Source organism: Thamnophis elegans, chromosome 3 (genome assembly GCF_009769535.1).
Source record: "Thamnophis elegans isolate rThaEle1 chromosome 3, rThaEle1.pri, whole genome shotgun sequence".
NCBI lineage: Eukaryota > Metazoa > Chordata > Lepidosauria > Squamata > Colubridae > Thamnophis > Thamnophis elegans.
The window spans coordinates 112,032,785-112,049,156 of record NC_045543.1 but is presented as its reverse complement, the minus strand read 5'-3'; the positions used below and the strand labels follow the sequence as shown (position 1 = coordinate 112,049,156).

Below are 16,372 nucleotides of genomic sequence, written 5' to 3'. Positions count from 1 at the left end.
ATCCTCCAGCAGAACCATTTGAAATTACCACCTGGCACTGAAATTCTGCTTGTTCCCTCAATGATTTTCTCTGACCACCTTTCTGCTTTTAATGTTACATTTTGTGTTTTCATTATTTGTGATGGATTGAGCACATGGAGAAGCAGTGGAGGGGAGGGTTGGCAGCACAGAGGTTCCAAGGAAGGAAGGTATATTCCATCAGAGAGAAGCCCACATTAAGAGACTGCCATACCCTAGAATCCTCTCAGGATATATTTATTCAGGTAGAGAGTGATACGTTTTATACCTTGGCAAGTTCTGTCAATTGAGTGTAAGTAGCTAAAGGATTGGACTCCATTGGATTTTTCTTTGTGAGGGCTGGGCCTGACATCATTCTGATTTTGACAAGTTTTTTTCAATTATTTTATGGAACATTTAAATATAATACAGAATTTCTAGTACAGCTTTATATTGCAAATATTTCTGGAATTATAATAGTAACATTCATATATTTAAAAATAGACGTGTTGTAATTTTCTATTTAAATATATCGCTTATATTGCTTCTGCTGTATTGAAATACTGCAGTTGAGTGCTTCATGTTATTAATCTTATCAGTAAAATTATTTTCAGTTGAACTGGGATAACACAGAATTGTTTTAATTGGAAAAATAGGTTATGCATTTCCACATTCTTTGCTAGAAATAATAATGTTCTCTGTACTTAATTTAAGAAACTCATCTAATTATTGGAATAATACATTATACCATGTACAGTATAGAATCATCCTGTCTAGTCCCCCTTTAGGTATGAAGCCAACTAGGTGACTTTGGGCCACTGTTTCTCAAAACTTTGCTAGAAAGAGTGCAGGGACTTGTCCAGTCAGTTGTCAGGAGCTGAGACTTACTTGAAGGCTTTCCATCTCCATCTCCATCTCCCCCACCCTTTCTCACACACACACATGAAGAGGATGCTTGTCCAAGTATGTTGAATGAGGTTTACTTTAGATTTGTATTCATGGATTGTACCTTATGTCTCCAGGCAGGAGGCGTTCTTTCATTAATAGAATGCACACTGTTTGAGGAAACTGAGATGAATGATGATGAATGTAAGTTCTATCAAATTGTTTTATGGAACTGTAAAATGTTCTTTAAAAAACAGCATTCTTTTTTTGCTTAATGAAATATTAATATAGACAGAGAGAGTTTACTAATAGAAATTCTAATTCAAGAAATAAAAGATGTACATATATATGTGTTGATTTATTTATCATTATACTAAACTGAGAGACTCTGAATTCTAGTCGTGCCTTAAGCATAAAGCCAGCCAGGTGGCCGGTCACTGTTTCTCAGTCATGGGCAGATGGGAAATGGCAATCCATCTCCAAAATCATGCCAAGAAATCTGTCTATTTGTCTAACTCTATACATATGAGGAGGTGGAAAGGTTTGGGGGTTTTCAATTGCGACTTTTTATTGTTATATGTCATCCAGGATCACCATGTGTGAGTTGGATGGCCATATACATTTGTTTCGTAAATCAATAAATTTTGGGCTGCTTACATATTGTTAAAAGCAGAACAACTCATAATAAAGCACACAAAACAATAGAATTTAGGATAATAGATGCTAAACCACAACTTATTCTATTTAAGTCATTTCAGGATGAAATCATCCAATACACTAGTCTAACCCCTCCAAGCCAAGACTTTGAATACATTATGGAAGTCAATAGGGCTGCGGACTTTGTAGTTAGAGAATAGCAATATCAATAGCACTTGTGCTTATATATTGCCTCATAGTGCTTTACAGCAGTGATCCCCAACCCCCGGTCCGCGGACCGGTGCCGGGCCGTGGAGTACCTGGCACCGGGCCGCGCAGCGGCCGGGGGCCATGATCGCTGCAGCGGCCGGGGGCCATGATCCCTGCTGCCTCTTCACCCACATGCGCAGCCTGAGATCAACCCCGGGACTCGAACCTGAGAGCCGCCTCTCCGGTCCAAACCCCACTCCCACCCCGGCCGCCCGCCCGGCCGCCTTGGTAGCCCGTGGAGACGGAGCGCGTTCGGTTCGCCGCTACCTGGGGGCGCCGTCCCCATGACATCACCGCGGAGTCCTTGCCTCCTTCCCTGGCGAGGCTTTCTCCCCGCCAGCCAATCAGAGGCCAGTCCCCGGGCAAGCGGGGACAAGTTGCTGGCCGGCCGAAGCAGAAGCGGGAGATTGGAGGGGGGGAGAGAGAGAGAGAGCGAGAGAGCGAGCGCTGGGCGGGTGGCAGCGCGTTCCACAGCGGACTAGGCGCGCCGCGGGCTGCCAACCCCCCCCCCACACACACACGTACACACACTGCCTCTCTGGCAATTGGCTGCCCAGGAAGGGAGCGGGGAGCTTTCACAGATAGGAACGTGATGGGGTTTGTTTTCTTCCCCCACTCCTGAGCCCCCCCTTTTTTTTTGCTTGCCTTCTGGGGTCTCCGCCGTGGAGCAGCCGAGGTCAGATGGGGAGGCGGAGAGAGAGAGAGAGAGAGAGAGATGGGCGGGTGGCAGCTGTCTGTGAAACATCTTCCCCTCCCCACCTCCTGGGCAGCCAATTGCCAGAGAGGCACGGTGGGGGTGGTGGGGGTGGAAGGAAATAAAAAGAGAAGTTGCCCTTTCATTTTGCAATCTCTCTCTACGACCTTGTTTCATTCTCTTCCCTTTTGTTTCGTCCTCATTTCTCAATCTCAGCAACTTTAACACTTTTGGACTTCAACTCCCCAAATTGCCCAGCCAGCTAGAATAGATAGATAGATGGTGGATAGGTGATTGATAGATAGAGAGGGATGGATGGATGGATAAATAGATAAATAGATAGATAGATGATAGATAGATAGAGGATATATACACATACATGCATACACACATACATACACAGAGAGAGACAGAGACAGAGACAGACATGGATGGATAGATATCACAGAAGTGAGTACACCCCCTCACATTTTATCAATATTTAAGTATATCTTGCAGCAGTTTAGACATTAATGGCTGGGGGCCATGATCGCTGCAGAACAACGCCCCCCCACCCCTGCGCGCGCTCAGCGGGCCACGGTAAAATTATCAAAGGCTGACTGGTCCGCGGCGATAAAAAGGTTGGGGACCACTGCTTTACAGCATTCTCTGGAAGCTTTACAATATAAGCATATTGCGCCCAACAATCTGGGTTCTCATTTTATCAACCTTGGAAGGATGGAAGGTTGAGCCCTGTCACGATTGATCTCCAGGCTGTGTGCAGAGTTAGCCTGCAATACTGAATTGAAACTACTGTGCCATCAGGGCAGGCAGTAATACTGTAATGTATAGTAGTAGTAATAATGTGACAGAGAAGACACATTTTCTAGGACCTACTACATGACTTTACTTCATGGAAATAATCACCTTGAAGGAAACACCTTGCCAGATCTTACATTTTAAAAATAATTACTTAGGAAAGGAATATTCTGTACTTTTATTTTAATTTTAAAATTAAGGTTTAGAAATAATAATGCTGGCATAAAAATTACTACAGTTTGTACCTCTATTTTACTTTCTCTACTATTAGCTCAGAGTAGGCTCTGAATTGGGTGTTTTGCCAATGAAAAGTCAATGCTATAGTGCCATAACATAGTCAGTTGTACATATTTTTGCCTTAAGTGAATAAGTTTTAACTGGAACACATAACATAATTTTTCATTTGTTTAATTATAAATTCTGCGAGCCAAAAATATTTTACATTTGCATGAGTCTGCAATGTTTAAAAACATCACTGGTCAAAGATACAAAATTTGTACTTTACATTTTGGCGATATCTACGCATCACTATGGAAAGCAATTGTCTCTGCACTATGATGTAATCTAGGCTCTGCATTTCAACCTGTAACTGCCCCAATTCTGTTTCTCTTTCAATCATGAAGCAAAAGGTTCTGGGCAAGTATTTGGGCACCTTGACTTCAAGATTGTGGTAGATCCCGCAGGTGCACCTCCATTTACGGTAGTCCTTTTAGCTCCTTCGCGGCAGGAAAAAGCAGCATGGACCAGTGACATTAGTCAGGTAAGCAGTTTGGGGCGGGGGGAAGGAATACTGCATAATTCAATCAGCACATTAATGTTGTCTTAGAGCTCATTATGAAATTTATGAATTAACAGAATATTTCTTTGAATACAGTGTTTGTGAATGAGTGGCATGCTGACATAGCAGGTAAAAGTAAAAGTTTGCCATGTCCAATCATGTCTAACTCTAGGGGGTGGTGCTCATCTCCATTTCCTAGCCAAAGCAGCCATAATTATCCAAAGACACTTCTGGGGTTATGTGGCTGGCATGACTATACACCGAAGCACATAGAACACTGTTAACTTTCCACCAAAGTGATATCTATTTATCAACTTGCATTTGCATGCTTTTGAACTGCTAGGTTGGCAGCAGCTGAGAGAAGAATGGGAGCTCATCCCGTGCTGCCTAGGTCTCAAACTGCCAACATTCCAGTCAACAAGCTGCGTGTCTTACCCACTAGGCCACTGCGTCCCCACTAGGCCCCCATGCCCCAACTGACATAGCAGCTAGTGTCTTGTGCTTTGAGTGGGAAAGCCCTCATTTAAATAGTTGAAGCCAAGTGACTTTGGGCCTGCTACTGCTCCCCAGCCTAAGAGTTTAAAGATTTTTTTTTAAAAAAGTGCAGGTGATACAAGAGGAATGTGACATAAAATAAGATTTTCTTAAGTTTCAGTTGTCGGTTTTTAAATGCCATGAAAAAAACAAGTTCCAATTTTCCTATGGACTGTTTTCACACAAAAATCTTTTTTATTTTATTTAATAGCTTTTTACAATGTAAAGCTCCCCAGATACATTAGAACCGCTTTGCTGACTGACAATTCAGTTGGAAGAGTACTAGGTTGGAAAAAGCTGTCTTTAGTCTTTATGCACATGGCACACAGATGTCATTACTTTTCTTTTCCAGAATTCTTTAAAAATCTATTGTATCTGCACATTTTCACCTGCTTGGAACTCTTCCTGCACGTAGAAAAAAGTTTCAAAAGAAAATTGAATTTAAGATTGAAGATAATTGAAAGTGGCCAAATCTGGATATTCTGGAATGGCCTTTATTTTTGATCTCATGTTACAAACTGTACCAGGTTTATGTTTTTGATTGCTTGGATCCATTGTGTTAATTGTAAAATAGTTAAAAATAAATAAGTTTTGGCAATGAAAATAAGAGAATGGGACAGTAGATTTGAAGAGTCACTATGCAAGATTATACTAGATGCCGTATATGTTTACATATGTTTTAAGTAGTATAGAAGATTTTGTACAGAAGTGCCAAGAACTGGACAGAAATAGTTCATAGATGTAATACAGATTATACTCACATCTGCCAATACATATTTCATGATGCTGCTACAAAAACAATATTTTTTATAGTTAAAGTTGCAAAATTTATACTAATTGCTGAAGATCAGCTCAGTTAATCTGAGTTTATCTGATAGTAAAGGAAAAACCAACAAAGTAGCATTTATTTTTTTCTCTGTACACTGGTAATATGATTTCAATTGCAGCTAATTGGTATATTATGCAATTAAACGTTTAATTGCAAATTAAATTTTGCCTGTTATTTAATGGGACTTAAATTAAAGGGCAAAGCTCTTTGAGGCCACAGGGCTACTGCATATGTCCTTGTTTACCTTCTGCATACTAATTTTGAAGAAATGAAATAGAGTTGACTATTTCCTCCCAACTATTTTATTTTATTAGAAACAATAGCAGAAAAATATTATTTATTTATTTTATAGAGTTAAAAAATGTCTGACTCCATTTGACTGTTTCATGTAATAAAAAAGTTAAAACAATAAAATGTGCATATCTAGAAAAGCATCACAGAACCTCTGAGAGCTCTCAGTGACTCATGGTTAAGCCTTCTCATCCTCTCAATGGAACATTCTTTCATCACTCCCTTCTTCAGGGTACCTCTTCATGTTTCACTCCCCAAAAGCAACCCAAAGTTCCAGGTCATTCTCACAGCCTGTCCATACAGAGCCTCCAAAGCTGGTTCCAGAGAAGCAATTCTGTTGGTGTTAGATACCAGAATCATTTACAATGGTTTACACCAAGGTCCTCTGTTCCGGTGGGAACAGAGATTCAACCTGATTGGGCGAAGGGTCTGACAGCTCCCTATAAAAGGGCTGCTATCAAACTGAACCTTTGCTGGATTGTACATAGTTGTCTCAGAGTTAATAAAGAGCTGTTGTTGCCTAAGTCTGAGTGTGCTTTTCCTTTACCCGATCTAACACTGGCGACGAGGATGGGATTGGAAAGCAACTAGGCAAATCAAAAAGAGCACAACAATCCAGCAAGTAAATCCAGGCCGGAGCTCGGCGCAGCATCGAGCAGCCATCTTTGAGTGGCATATTCAAATGCGCTCAGGGACACAAGATGCCTATGCATGCCCCACCGACTCCATTACAATCCAGTCACCGAGCACTGGAAATGCTACATGCTGAGGTTTGACTGCTTCCTTGAAGCCAATAATCTCATGGGTCTTCCTGAAGGCCGGAAGAAAAACATGTTCCTGAGCTACTGTGGACGAGAGGTGTTCGAGACAGCAAAGGACTTGTCCAAGCCAACACCACTCCAATTGGTCGCTTGGTCGGTGCTACAACAGAGGCTGAGGACACACTACGCTCCCAGTCTAAAAATGTCCGAAGACACAAATTTAATATTCGTAACCAGAAGGAGGGTGAATCCATCAATCAATATGTTGCAGCGCTCAGAAAGGCCACTAGTTGCCTTCATATTCTTATATGGAAGTTATATTGCCTCAGAGCAATTAATGGAACGAGTGGTGGATAGAATCCAGAAACTGTGAGAGACAGAAGAGTGAACTGATTAATTCCCAAATCCATTATGAGCCTGCCCAGTTGACAACAGCTCCTGGAAAGATCCTTAGCAGCAGACTCTCACTTTTTGAAACTTAATCTTATGACTCTGGAAGATTGCTATTTCAGAAGCCTCAACGCATCAGTTGTTTCCAGTAATCAGGAGCTAATGTTTTCAGTGCCTTTGGATTGAATGACCTGATGCAAAAGGAATTTAAAACCTGTGGTTTTGCAATGTTTCCAGTAGCATTACATTTTAAGATGGAAAATACATTCAGAACAACCAAATATTATTCATTCATTTGCTTATTGACTGGAATGTTATTCTAGGCTTTATCCAGATTGGCCAAGAGATAGAGCTCACCTCAAAGCCACCCAATTTGGGGTGGGGTAGAAGAGAGACATAAATGTAGGTCTTGCTTAATCTGCTCCAACATTTTAATTTCTGCAGCACACTGATTCATTTGCAACTTCAAAGACTTTAAATAGTAAAAAGTTTACTTTTGATTCTGAAGATGTTAAAAATGTGGTATTTCAATCTCTTCTATCTTTCCAACTAACCAAATAATCGTTCCAGATAAAATTTTATTTTCTGTAATTGTAGGATCTGAGATATATAGTATTGAGCAAAAATGAATCTATAATTTGTTTTTTTATCAACTTGTCTAGTGTGTTGACAACATACGATGCAATGGTTTAATGACAATAGTGTTTGAAGAAAATTCCAAAGTCACTGTGCCACATATGATCAAGTAAGTGTAATTTCATTGTCATGTTACATATGGCTGCCTAGTTTTGTTTACATTCAAATACAGATTAAATAAACATTAGCAGTTTTATTTAATTGTTAATTCTGCATTTCATGGGAATATATTACATTATATTGTCAATCAGTCAGTTCGTCTGTCCGTCCATCCATCCCATCCATCCATCCATCCATCCAGAATCATCATCATCATTCTATCTTTTTAAATGAATTTCCTGGTGCCAAGATTTACATCTTATTGCTCAGGAATGCTAAAATTTCATGTATATCTCATAAATAACCCTGAAAAATAGCTACTATTTTAGATGTGACCAATAATAAAATATTCATGCATCAGCTCTCCTTCCAGGATGTTGACTTTCAATTAGATTTACCTTTGTTTTTATTTGACCAATCAGATATATTTGCAGAAAACAGTGGTTTACAAACCAGTAGTTTTTTTGGGAAGTAAAAATGATGTTAAAGGCTAGGATTTTTTTTTCTTTTCATATTTTTTTTTCAAAATTAAAGGACTTCAAATAATAGCAATAGCTCTTAGACTTATGTACTGCTTCACAATGTTTTACAGACCTCTCTAAGCGGCTTAAATTGCCCCCAACAATCTGGGTCCTCATTTTACTGACCTTGGAAGGATGGAAGGATGAGTCAACCTTGAGCCAATGAGATTCGAACTGCTGAATTGCAGGCAGCCTGCAATTAGCAGAAGTAGCCTGCAGTACTGCATTCTAACCACTGCACCAGCATAGCTCAAATAAAGAACTTAAAGTCAGGAAGGCTTCAGGCAAAACAAGGGATGCCCTAAGCATTATGGTGCACATTGTAAATTTGGCCCATTGAGAACTCATGAGATTATTCCATTGGCCAGAAATATGATTTTGATTTTATAAGTAATGTCTACTTAAGATTATAAACAGAACTTGTTTCTTCATATCAGAGACAATCTGCAAAAAAAAAAAATCTATGGCTTTCAAAGCAACTTTTGAAATGTTTTTCAAATAATGTTATGTAGGTCTGATGCCCGTCTTCATAAAGATGACATTGACATCTGCTTCAGCAAAACTCTGAACTCCTGCAAAGTACCCCAGATTCGTTATGCAAGTGTTGAACGCCTCTTGGAAAGATTAACAGACTTGAGATTTCTCAGTATTGATTTTCTTAATACTTTCCTACATACTTACCGCATATTTACTAATGCAACTGTTGTACTAGAAAAACTGTCTGATATTTACAAACGGCCTTTCACCTCCATCCCTGTCAGGTGAGTTGTTTTCTACTTTTTATTATTATATTTATGGAAATGTTGATAATTATATAGTCATCTTGCAAACTGTATTATGTATTCATGGTCTGATAGAACAAAAATCACTTTTGTTCTCAAGATTCACTTGTTAAGTGAATGTGGTTTCCCTCAATGACTTTGCTTGTTGGAAGCCAGCTGGGAAAGTTACAAATGGTGATCACATGACCCTGGAACACTGCAACTGTCACAAATATATACCAGCTACTAAGTGTTTGAATTTTGATCACATGACCATGCAAGAGTCATAAGTTTGAAAACTTGGCATAAGTCACTTTTTCAGTGCCATTGTAACTTCAAACAGTCACGACATGAATGGCTGTACAGTGAAGACTGACTATCTGTAGTTTTGGAAATTTTCTACATGGTATTCAGAACTACTACCATACAGTGTTTTTTAAAAGAAAACCCAGGTAATAGATAGTTCGGACATTCTGCTCTCACATTCTCCAGATAGGCATCCTGGACTAAGTCCTTGGCAAAGGCAGGCCCTGCCTATAAATGTGTTACTCTAATCTCTCTGACCTGTGTTGTTGCTGATAAGAATACTTGACAAGCCCCAAATAGATCCTAACCAGTGAGGTTGATCTTCCTAGCAGCACATGGTGATTTCTTATCTAATGAAATCACAGATTAGAAATCAGTTTTGTATCTTGGGTTTTTCAATTTCCAGAATGTTTCCAGTTGTATGTTGGTTATAGTATTTTCTTATAAACTACTTTTTAAAGGCAGTTCTGGCATGGTAAAATTACTTCTCATTTTTTTAATTCATCTTCTAGGTCTTTGGAACTGTTTTTTGCTACTAATCAAAACAATAGAGAACATATGGCTGATGCAAAGTCACCACACCTCTGCCGCAAGTTTTCTTCCCCTCCACCTTTATCTCTTTCTAGGACGTCTTCACCTGTTAGAACAAGAAAATTATCATTAAATTCTCCATTAAATTCAAGAATAGGAGCATTAGATCTATCGGCTTCTTCTGTTAGCAGTCCTACCTCAACATACAGCCCTGGAACATCATCACCCCCCATGTCAACAAAAGTGCCACTGGATCTGAGCAAAAGCCCTTCATCTCCAGAGCAAAGCCCTGTTTTTTCAGAAGACAATTCAGAAAATCCACGCAATGAGCTTTGCAATAAGCTACGAAGAAGTATTCGAAGAGGTATTTGTCTGTCTGTCTGTCTGTCTGTCTGTCTGTCTGTCTGTCTGCTTGCCTGCCTGCCTGCCTGCCTGCCTGCCTGCCTACCTACCTACCTACCTACCTACCTACCTACCAGAGGTGGGTTCCTACCAGTTCACACCTATTCGGTAGAACCGGTTCGTCAAATCTACCGAACCGGTTAGAAGAGGTTCCACCAGTGGGCCCGGAAATCAGGCCACACCTACAGAAGAGGTTCCAAAATTTTTTGAAACCCACCACTGGTCCTTGGATATGATTATTCTACACTATTATGCTCATATTTATAAAACTCAGTGCCTCTGTGAAAAGTAAGGATGGCTACTGTGTTTGTGGTGCAATCAGAACATTGCGTGTGTTGAAGTTGTTTTAACGCAAGCCAAAGATGCCTTTTAAAAAACAAATTTATATCCTATTCTTATGCATGCCAGTGCTGTGTGTAAGGTAATTTAAGGTGGTTCTGACAGGTGTCGTCGGCATCTTCATATCCGGTCACATGAGCGGCAAGCCACTCCCATCCGGTCACATGGGCGGCAAGCCACTCCCACAAAGGAGGCCACACTCACAGAGTAGGTTTGAACAATTTTTGAAACCTACCACTGCTACCTACCTACCAGTGGTGTCATTCAGCCAGTTCGCACCTATTCGGGAGAACTGGTTGGTAACTTTCTAAGTAGTTCAGAGAACCAATTGTTGGAAGAAATCTCCTTTTGTTTATTTCCACTTTACAGGGCTAATTCGGTAAGGAAGGCAGGAAGGAAACATTCTAGTGTTGTTTCTAGCCTAATCTTTATTGACCTGCTTACAGAAACTGCCTCTCCGGTTAACCCTTATTACATTGTAACAGCTAAGGCGAAGCGCCCATCGACCTGAGTGACCTTGAGTTGGCCAAGCCCACCCAGTCACATGACCACTGAGCCCCACCTACCCAGATAGTCATTAGGGCAGAGAACCGGTTGTTAAATTATTTGAATCCCACCACTGCTACATACATACCTACCGTATCTATCATTTATTTTATTTTTTATTTAGTTTGTCAAATGTGTACAAGATAACAGGTATAAGTATAAACATGGACATGAACAAAAGAAATGAGTACAAATAAATGGGGACAGTAGTAGTGGTGGGATTCAAATTTTTTTACTACCAGTTCTGTGGGGGTGGCTTGGTGGGCATGGTATTGCTTGGTGGGCATGGCTTGGTGAGCGTGGCAGGGGAAGGAAACTAAAATCTCCATTCCCTTTCCACTCCAGGGGAAGGTTACTGCAAAATCCCTATTTCCTCCTGATCAGCTGGGACTCGGGAGGCAGAGAATAGATGGGGGCGGGGCCAGGCAGAGGTGGTATTTACCGGTTCTCTGAACTACTCAAAATTTCTGCTACTGGTTCTCCAGAACTGATAAGAACCTGCTGAATACCAACCTCTGGACAGTAGGACAGGGATGGAAGGCATGCTTGTGTGCTTATGCACGCCCCCTTTAGGGACCTCTGAAATTGGTAGACAGACTACGGTTGAAGCTGTGGGGGGTTGAGGATGTAACAATGGAGTGAGGTAGAGCATTCCAGGCATTGACCACTCTGTTATCTATTTCAGCTTTATAATGTAGTCTTCTTCAATGTGATCTCCTCCAAGCGTGGGGGTTAGAAATCTTACAATATCCAGGCAGCAGCTAATGCTTATGCTCTCTGAAAGTTTGAGAGTCTCTAGAAACCAACTTAGGGAAAGTGCTGGATATTGCAGCTAATCAGTTCTCACTATGATTAATGTGGTTAACTGGATTACTGTAGAATAGTGGAAGTGGCTTTGCTGATTTTTTGTATGAATACTGCCCACCAGATTTCTGACACCAATATTTCACATAAATGTAACTGTGAAAAGAAATAAAAAGCAATATTGGAAAAATAAGCTTTTCTGCTTCCAATGCAAGGAACTACAGTTAGGCTAGAAAAAAAGTTGTTATCAGGCAGAGCCAGATGCAGGTTTTTCTTGAGACAATTTAAAGATGTTCTTCCTAAATACATTACTGTCAGTCATGTGTGTTAATGCTTACTTAAAAGGTTTGTATGCTGTATGGATTTTTATCCCACATGTGTTATTTTCATAAATAACTCAAGAGCATGTACATGATTAATATTCCTCCCTCCTATTTTCCTCACAACATCAATCCTATAAGTTGGGTTGGGCTGAATGAGACTGATTGGCCTGAAGCCACCCAGCTGACTTTTGTGCCAAAGATGGGACTAGAATTCCCAGTTTCCCAGTTTCCATCTTGAGGTTTTAACCGCTAGGCCAAATTGTCTCTCTGCTAGAAACTGGGGGGGGGGGGGGGAATTGTATGGGGATCATTCTTTATGCATTGCCATTACAGTAAAATAGTCCATTACTAAGAACTTAGTAACATTTTAGAGGGATCTCTTCCACTGTACATTCATTCCCTTGGGAATGTCTTCATATTTCTTTCTTCTTTTAATTATTCTCTCTTAGTTTATTTCTTCCTTTCCTTTTTCATTTTATGTTCATTTCCCCCCAGGTGTCTTCTTGACACTATCAGATACATATTTATCAGTTAAAACATGTATAACAACTCAGCACCCTTGTATGTATTACTGATTCCCTTGTTATTTCAATATAAACAAATCAATCATGCTTTTAGTTTTGTATTAATTCTTTTGAAATATATAAATATGAATACATAATGTTTTTGAAACAATTTTTTTCTAAGCAGATCTCCAATCACCATACTGATTCATTCTTGGGTCTCCAAACAGCCATGTTACTTTTTCTGTATTTTTTGTCCCATTTCCCACTTATTTATTCATATCACCTTATATAATATTTTCCTCTTCGATTATTCATTGAGAATATTGCACAGTTTCCACCCCAACTTTTCAATGGTTCTTCTATTATGAACGTGCATGTGTGTGACAGACCAGCTGGGCCTGCCAAAGAGAACTTACTGGGCCCAGTTGAGAAAGAGGCAGTTTTGCACAAGGCAGGAAAAGCATGAGGTCCTTACCTAACAATGATGTAGTTCTCACCTAATGACTGCAACTAGGATTACTGGAATTGCCAGTGCTAAAAAGTGCAGTCACATCAGTGGTGGGCTGCAGACGGTACGCCCTGGTACGGGCATACCAGAGCCTGCCCGGAGTACCAGGTATTGTTCTGGTACGATGCTCCAGAGGGCCCGCCTGCCCGCCCGCGCTCCTTATCTGTCTTTAAACCCTTTGGCACTTACGCGCATGGCATGTACAACCCCTGCGCGACGCTCCGCCGAGCAGCTGGAGCGTTGTGGAGGCTTGCAGAGGTGTCGCTGGATTTAAGACGCATGTGTGTGCTGCACGCGTTCATGAGGAGGACACCAGGCCCCTTTGCAACCAGTACGGTTGCAACGACATCTGGAACCCACCACTGAGTCACATGTTGTTTCAACTAACAATTGATTTGCTTAGCAATGGAAATTATGATCCAATTAGGGTTGTTACATTAACACTACCTATAAATTATGTGCCTGCAATTATTTTCAGCAAAAGTTAGTATATAATATAGCGCATAGTATATATATTACCTTTTTCTTACAGATTCTAGTTAGTAAAATCCAGGCTACAGTCTGTATTTTTCAAGTGTACCACATTAGAAGCAGAATAACTGTATTAACCTACCTTGTGAAATATGTACTGTAGTTCAGAATTTGAATGAAAACATTTTCCAGTTTTTTGAACTCTCAAAGAGAATTCCCATTTATCAAGTTACAATTAGAGAATAGGCTTTGCTCTTACATCATTTCTCTGTACTTATATTTAAAAAACATACTATAGTTAAGCAGTCACTGGCAAATTGTGGATTTTATGTTACAGTTTTTAAAAAGTATATTCCTTTTTATTAAAAAAATAATCCCATTTATCAGGAAAGGCAAAATAAATTCTATTTCAATTATATAGTCATAATGAAACACTTCAAAATGTGAAATTTCCCATGGTCAAAGTAAATGAAATTGCAGACAGAATTTAACCCTGATAAACAGAATAACCTGCAATAGATGCCAATTACTTCTGTGCAAAGGATGTGTGATTTATACCTTATTCACCTCTCATCTATTGCAAATGGTCCAAAAGATACTAGTATGGATAATATTTGGTGTCTCCCATTGAATTCATAAAACACAAAGCATGCTTCTGCTTCCTGTACTGAACTAGGTCCCAATGGGCTTCTACGTCTGATGCAGGATGCCACATGCTGCTTATAATACCCTGTATAACATAGGGCTAGGTCACTTGCAGGACCTCCTGTTTTTAATTGTTTTTGTTTGTCCCACCAAATCTGGTAGCAGGATCATGCTCCACATCCCTTCTGTCCAGCAATGTCATCTTGCTGAACAAGAAGTCACACATTCTTTTGCAATGCCTGATCTGTTGAACCCATCATTTTAATTTTTTGTAAGTCACTTAAAATATGACTGTTCTTACAAGTATTTGAACTGGGACATTAACAAGCTCTGTTAATTGATTGCTGACCAGTTTATTGTTGAACTGATAAACTGAAAATGCTTTTCTTGATCTTGGACTGTGATTAGGTGGATCATTGTTTGATTGTAGTTTGGTTTTAAACTTACTGTGCATTATCCAGAGTCATTATTTAGATAAGTGCCATATAAATGTTTAAATCTATCAATCTTGGTTACTAAGGTGCACTTTTCAAAGGTGTTTCTGCTATATACCTTCATAACATAAAAATATGGAATTAATAATATTTATTGTGGCAATACAATAAAAACACCAATAAAATACAAAAATACATAAACCATTTTATTCAAGAGACATTTATAGAAGTACAAATGATAGGCTTAATAATTACTCTGTAAAACTGTATCAACAGCTGTTGGGGCAGCCTGAACTTCTTTTGTTGACACAGGGAGAACATTCTTTGTTGTGCCTTTTTAATGATGGTTGTAATATTAAGTGTCAATTTCAAGTCCTGAGAGATTATAGAACTGAAAAACCTGAAGGACTCTTGATCCTAGGCAATTGAATCAGTGGTGACTTTCCATTTTGTTTTACTACTGGTTCGCTTGCAGAAGCATCCAGGCAGGTGGGCGGAGCCTCCCACCACCGCTACTACTGGTTCGTCCAATCCTGGCCGAACCGGGAGCAACCCACCTCTGAATTGAATATAGTATAAGGTGGTATAAAGAATATCTCCTCCTAAATTCTACTCTCATCTTTACAGTTTTAAGCATGTTCAGCTCTAGATTGTTCCGGCTGCACCAAAGGGCCAGTTGTTCAATCTCCTTTTTGTATGCATTTGTTCAACCTCCTTTTCATATGCAGATTCATCACCCTTTTGAATGAGGTCAATGACTGTTGTATCACTTGGAGTTAAGTAAGATCTTTAAATGATATTTGCTTCAGAACGCTTAAGAAACTTGGTTTCCCTACCTTTCAAGGAAGGATTGGCGTTTAACTAGTTCTAATCCATCTCCGTAACAGATGATAACCAGGATTGGATTCTGAAACGTTTTGCTAAGATGGCATATCTGCCAAATCAAGGAACAAAATCATGCCCCCCTCCCCCAAACAATTTTGTCCTGTTTAGTTTTGTTCTGTTCTTGGTTATTTTCTGTGAGTTTGAATTTTATCCCTTGAATAAAAAAATTAAAAAAATGGAAAAATATGTGAAGTTACTTAGCCTAATATACTAATGTAACACATCTTGTTTACACATCATGATCAGTTCTAAACTATGGATTTATAGATCCTGCTGCCCTATTTGATCAGTAGGCAAACTGTAAGGAGTCTAACAGCAGATCCGTGATGACTTTTAGGTGGGCCAGCACTAACCTCTTAAAAGTCTTCATAACTAAGGATGTCAGAGCAACCAGCTTGTTGTGATTTAGCTCCCCGATGGAGGATTTCTTAGGACTTGGGATGACGGTAGAGCATTTGAAGCAAGAAGGGACATAATACATCTCCAATGATTTATTAAAAAAATAAATACCAGTAATATTTTAAAAGTATCAAGTTAACAGTATCAATAAAAATGACTGACATAAAAGAGTTTTTTGAAATAAGCTAATTCATGCAAATATTAATTTGCATATTTCTTAGCTTATAATATGAGATACCTGGATTTTCTGACAACCTAAAGAATTATTCAGGAGCATTTACTGAAGAAGTGCCTAATATTGTGAAAAGCTAATAATGAATGGGAGAATCACAGGATTGAAGGAACCATGTAAAACATCACGCCCAACTCCTTGCTCTGTCCAGAAAATAAAAT

At 39.5% G+C, this 16,372-nt stretch overlaps 1 protein-coding gene across 1 annotated transcript in view; it reads left to right on the top strand.

The window, feature by feature from the left end:
* RASGRF2 (Ras protein specific guanine nucleotide releasing factor 2) overlaps window positions 1-16,372 on the top strand; it is a 107,116-nt gene that overhangs the window by 49,148 nt on the left and 41,596 nt on the right. Inside the window, exons 11-15 of the mRNA XM_032214424.1 lie at window positions 1,020-1,086; window positions 3,904-4,040; window positions 7,526-7,608; window positions 8,632-8,880; window positions 9,699-10,081. Of these exons, the coding sequence (XP_032070315.1) occupies window positions 1,020-1,086; window positions 3,904-4,040; window positions 7,526-7,608; window positions 8,632-8,880; window positions 9,699-10,081 (919 nt within the window). The remainder of the gene's footprint in view (window positions 1-1,019; window positions 1,087-3,903; window positions 4,041-7,525; window positions 7,609-8,631; window positions 8,881-9,698; window positions 10,082-16,372) is intronic.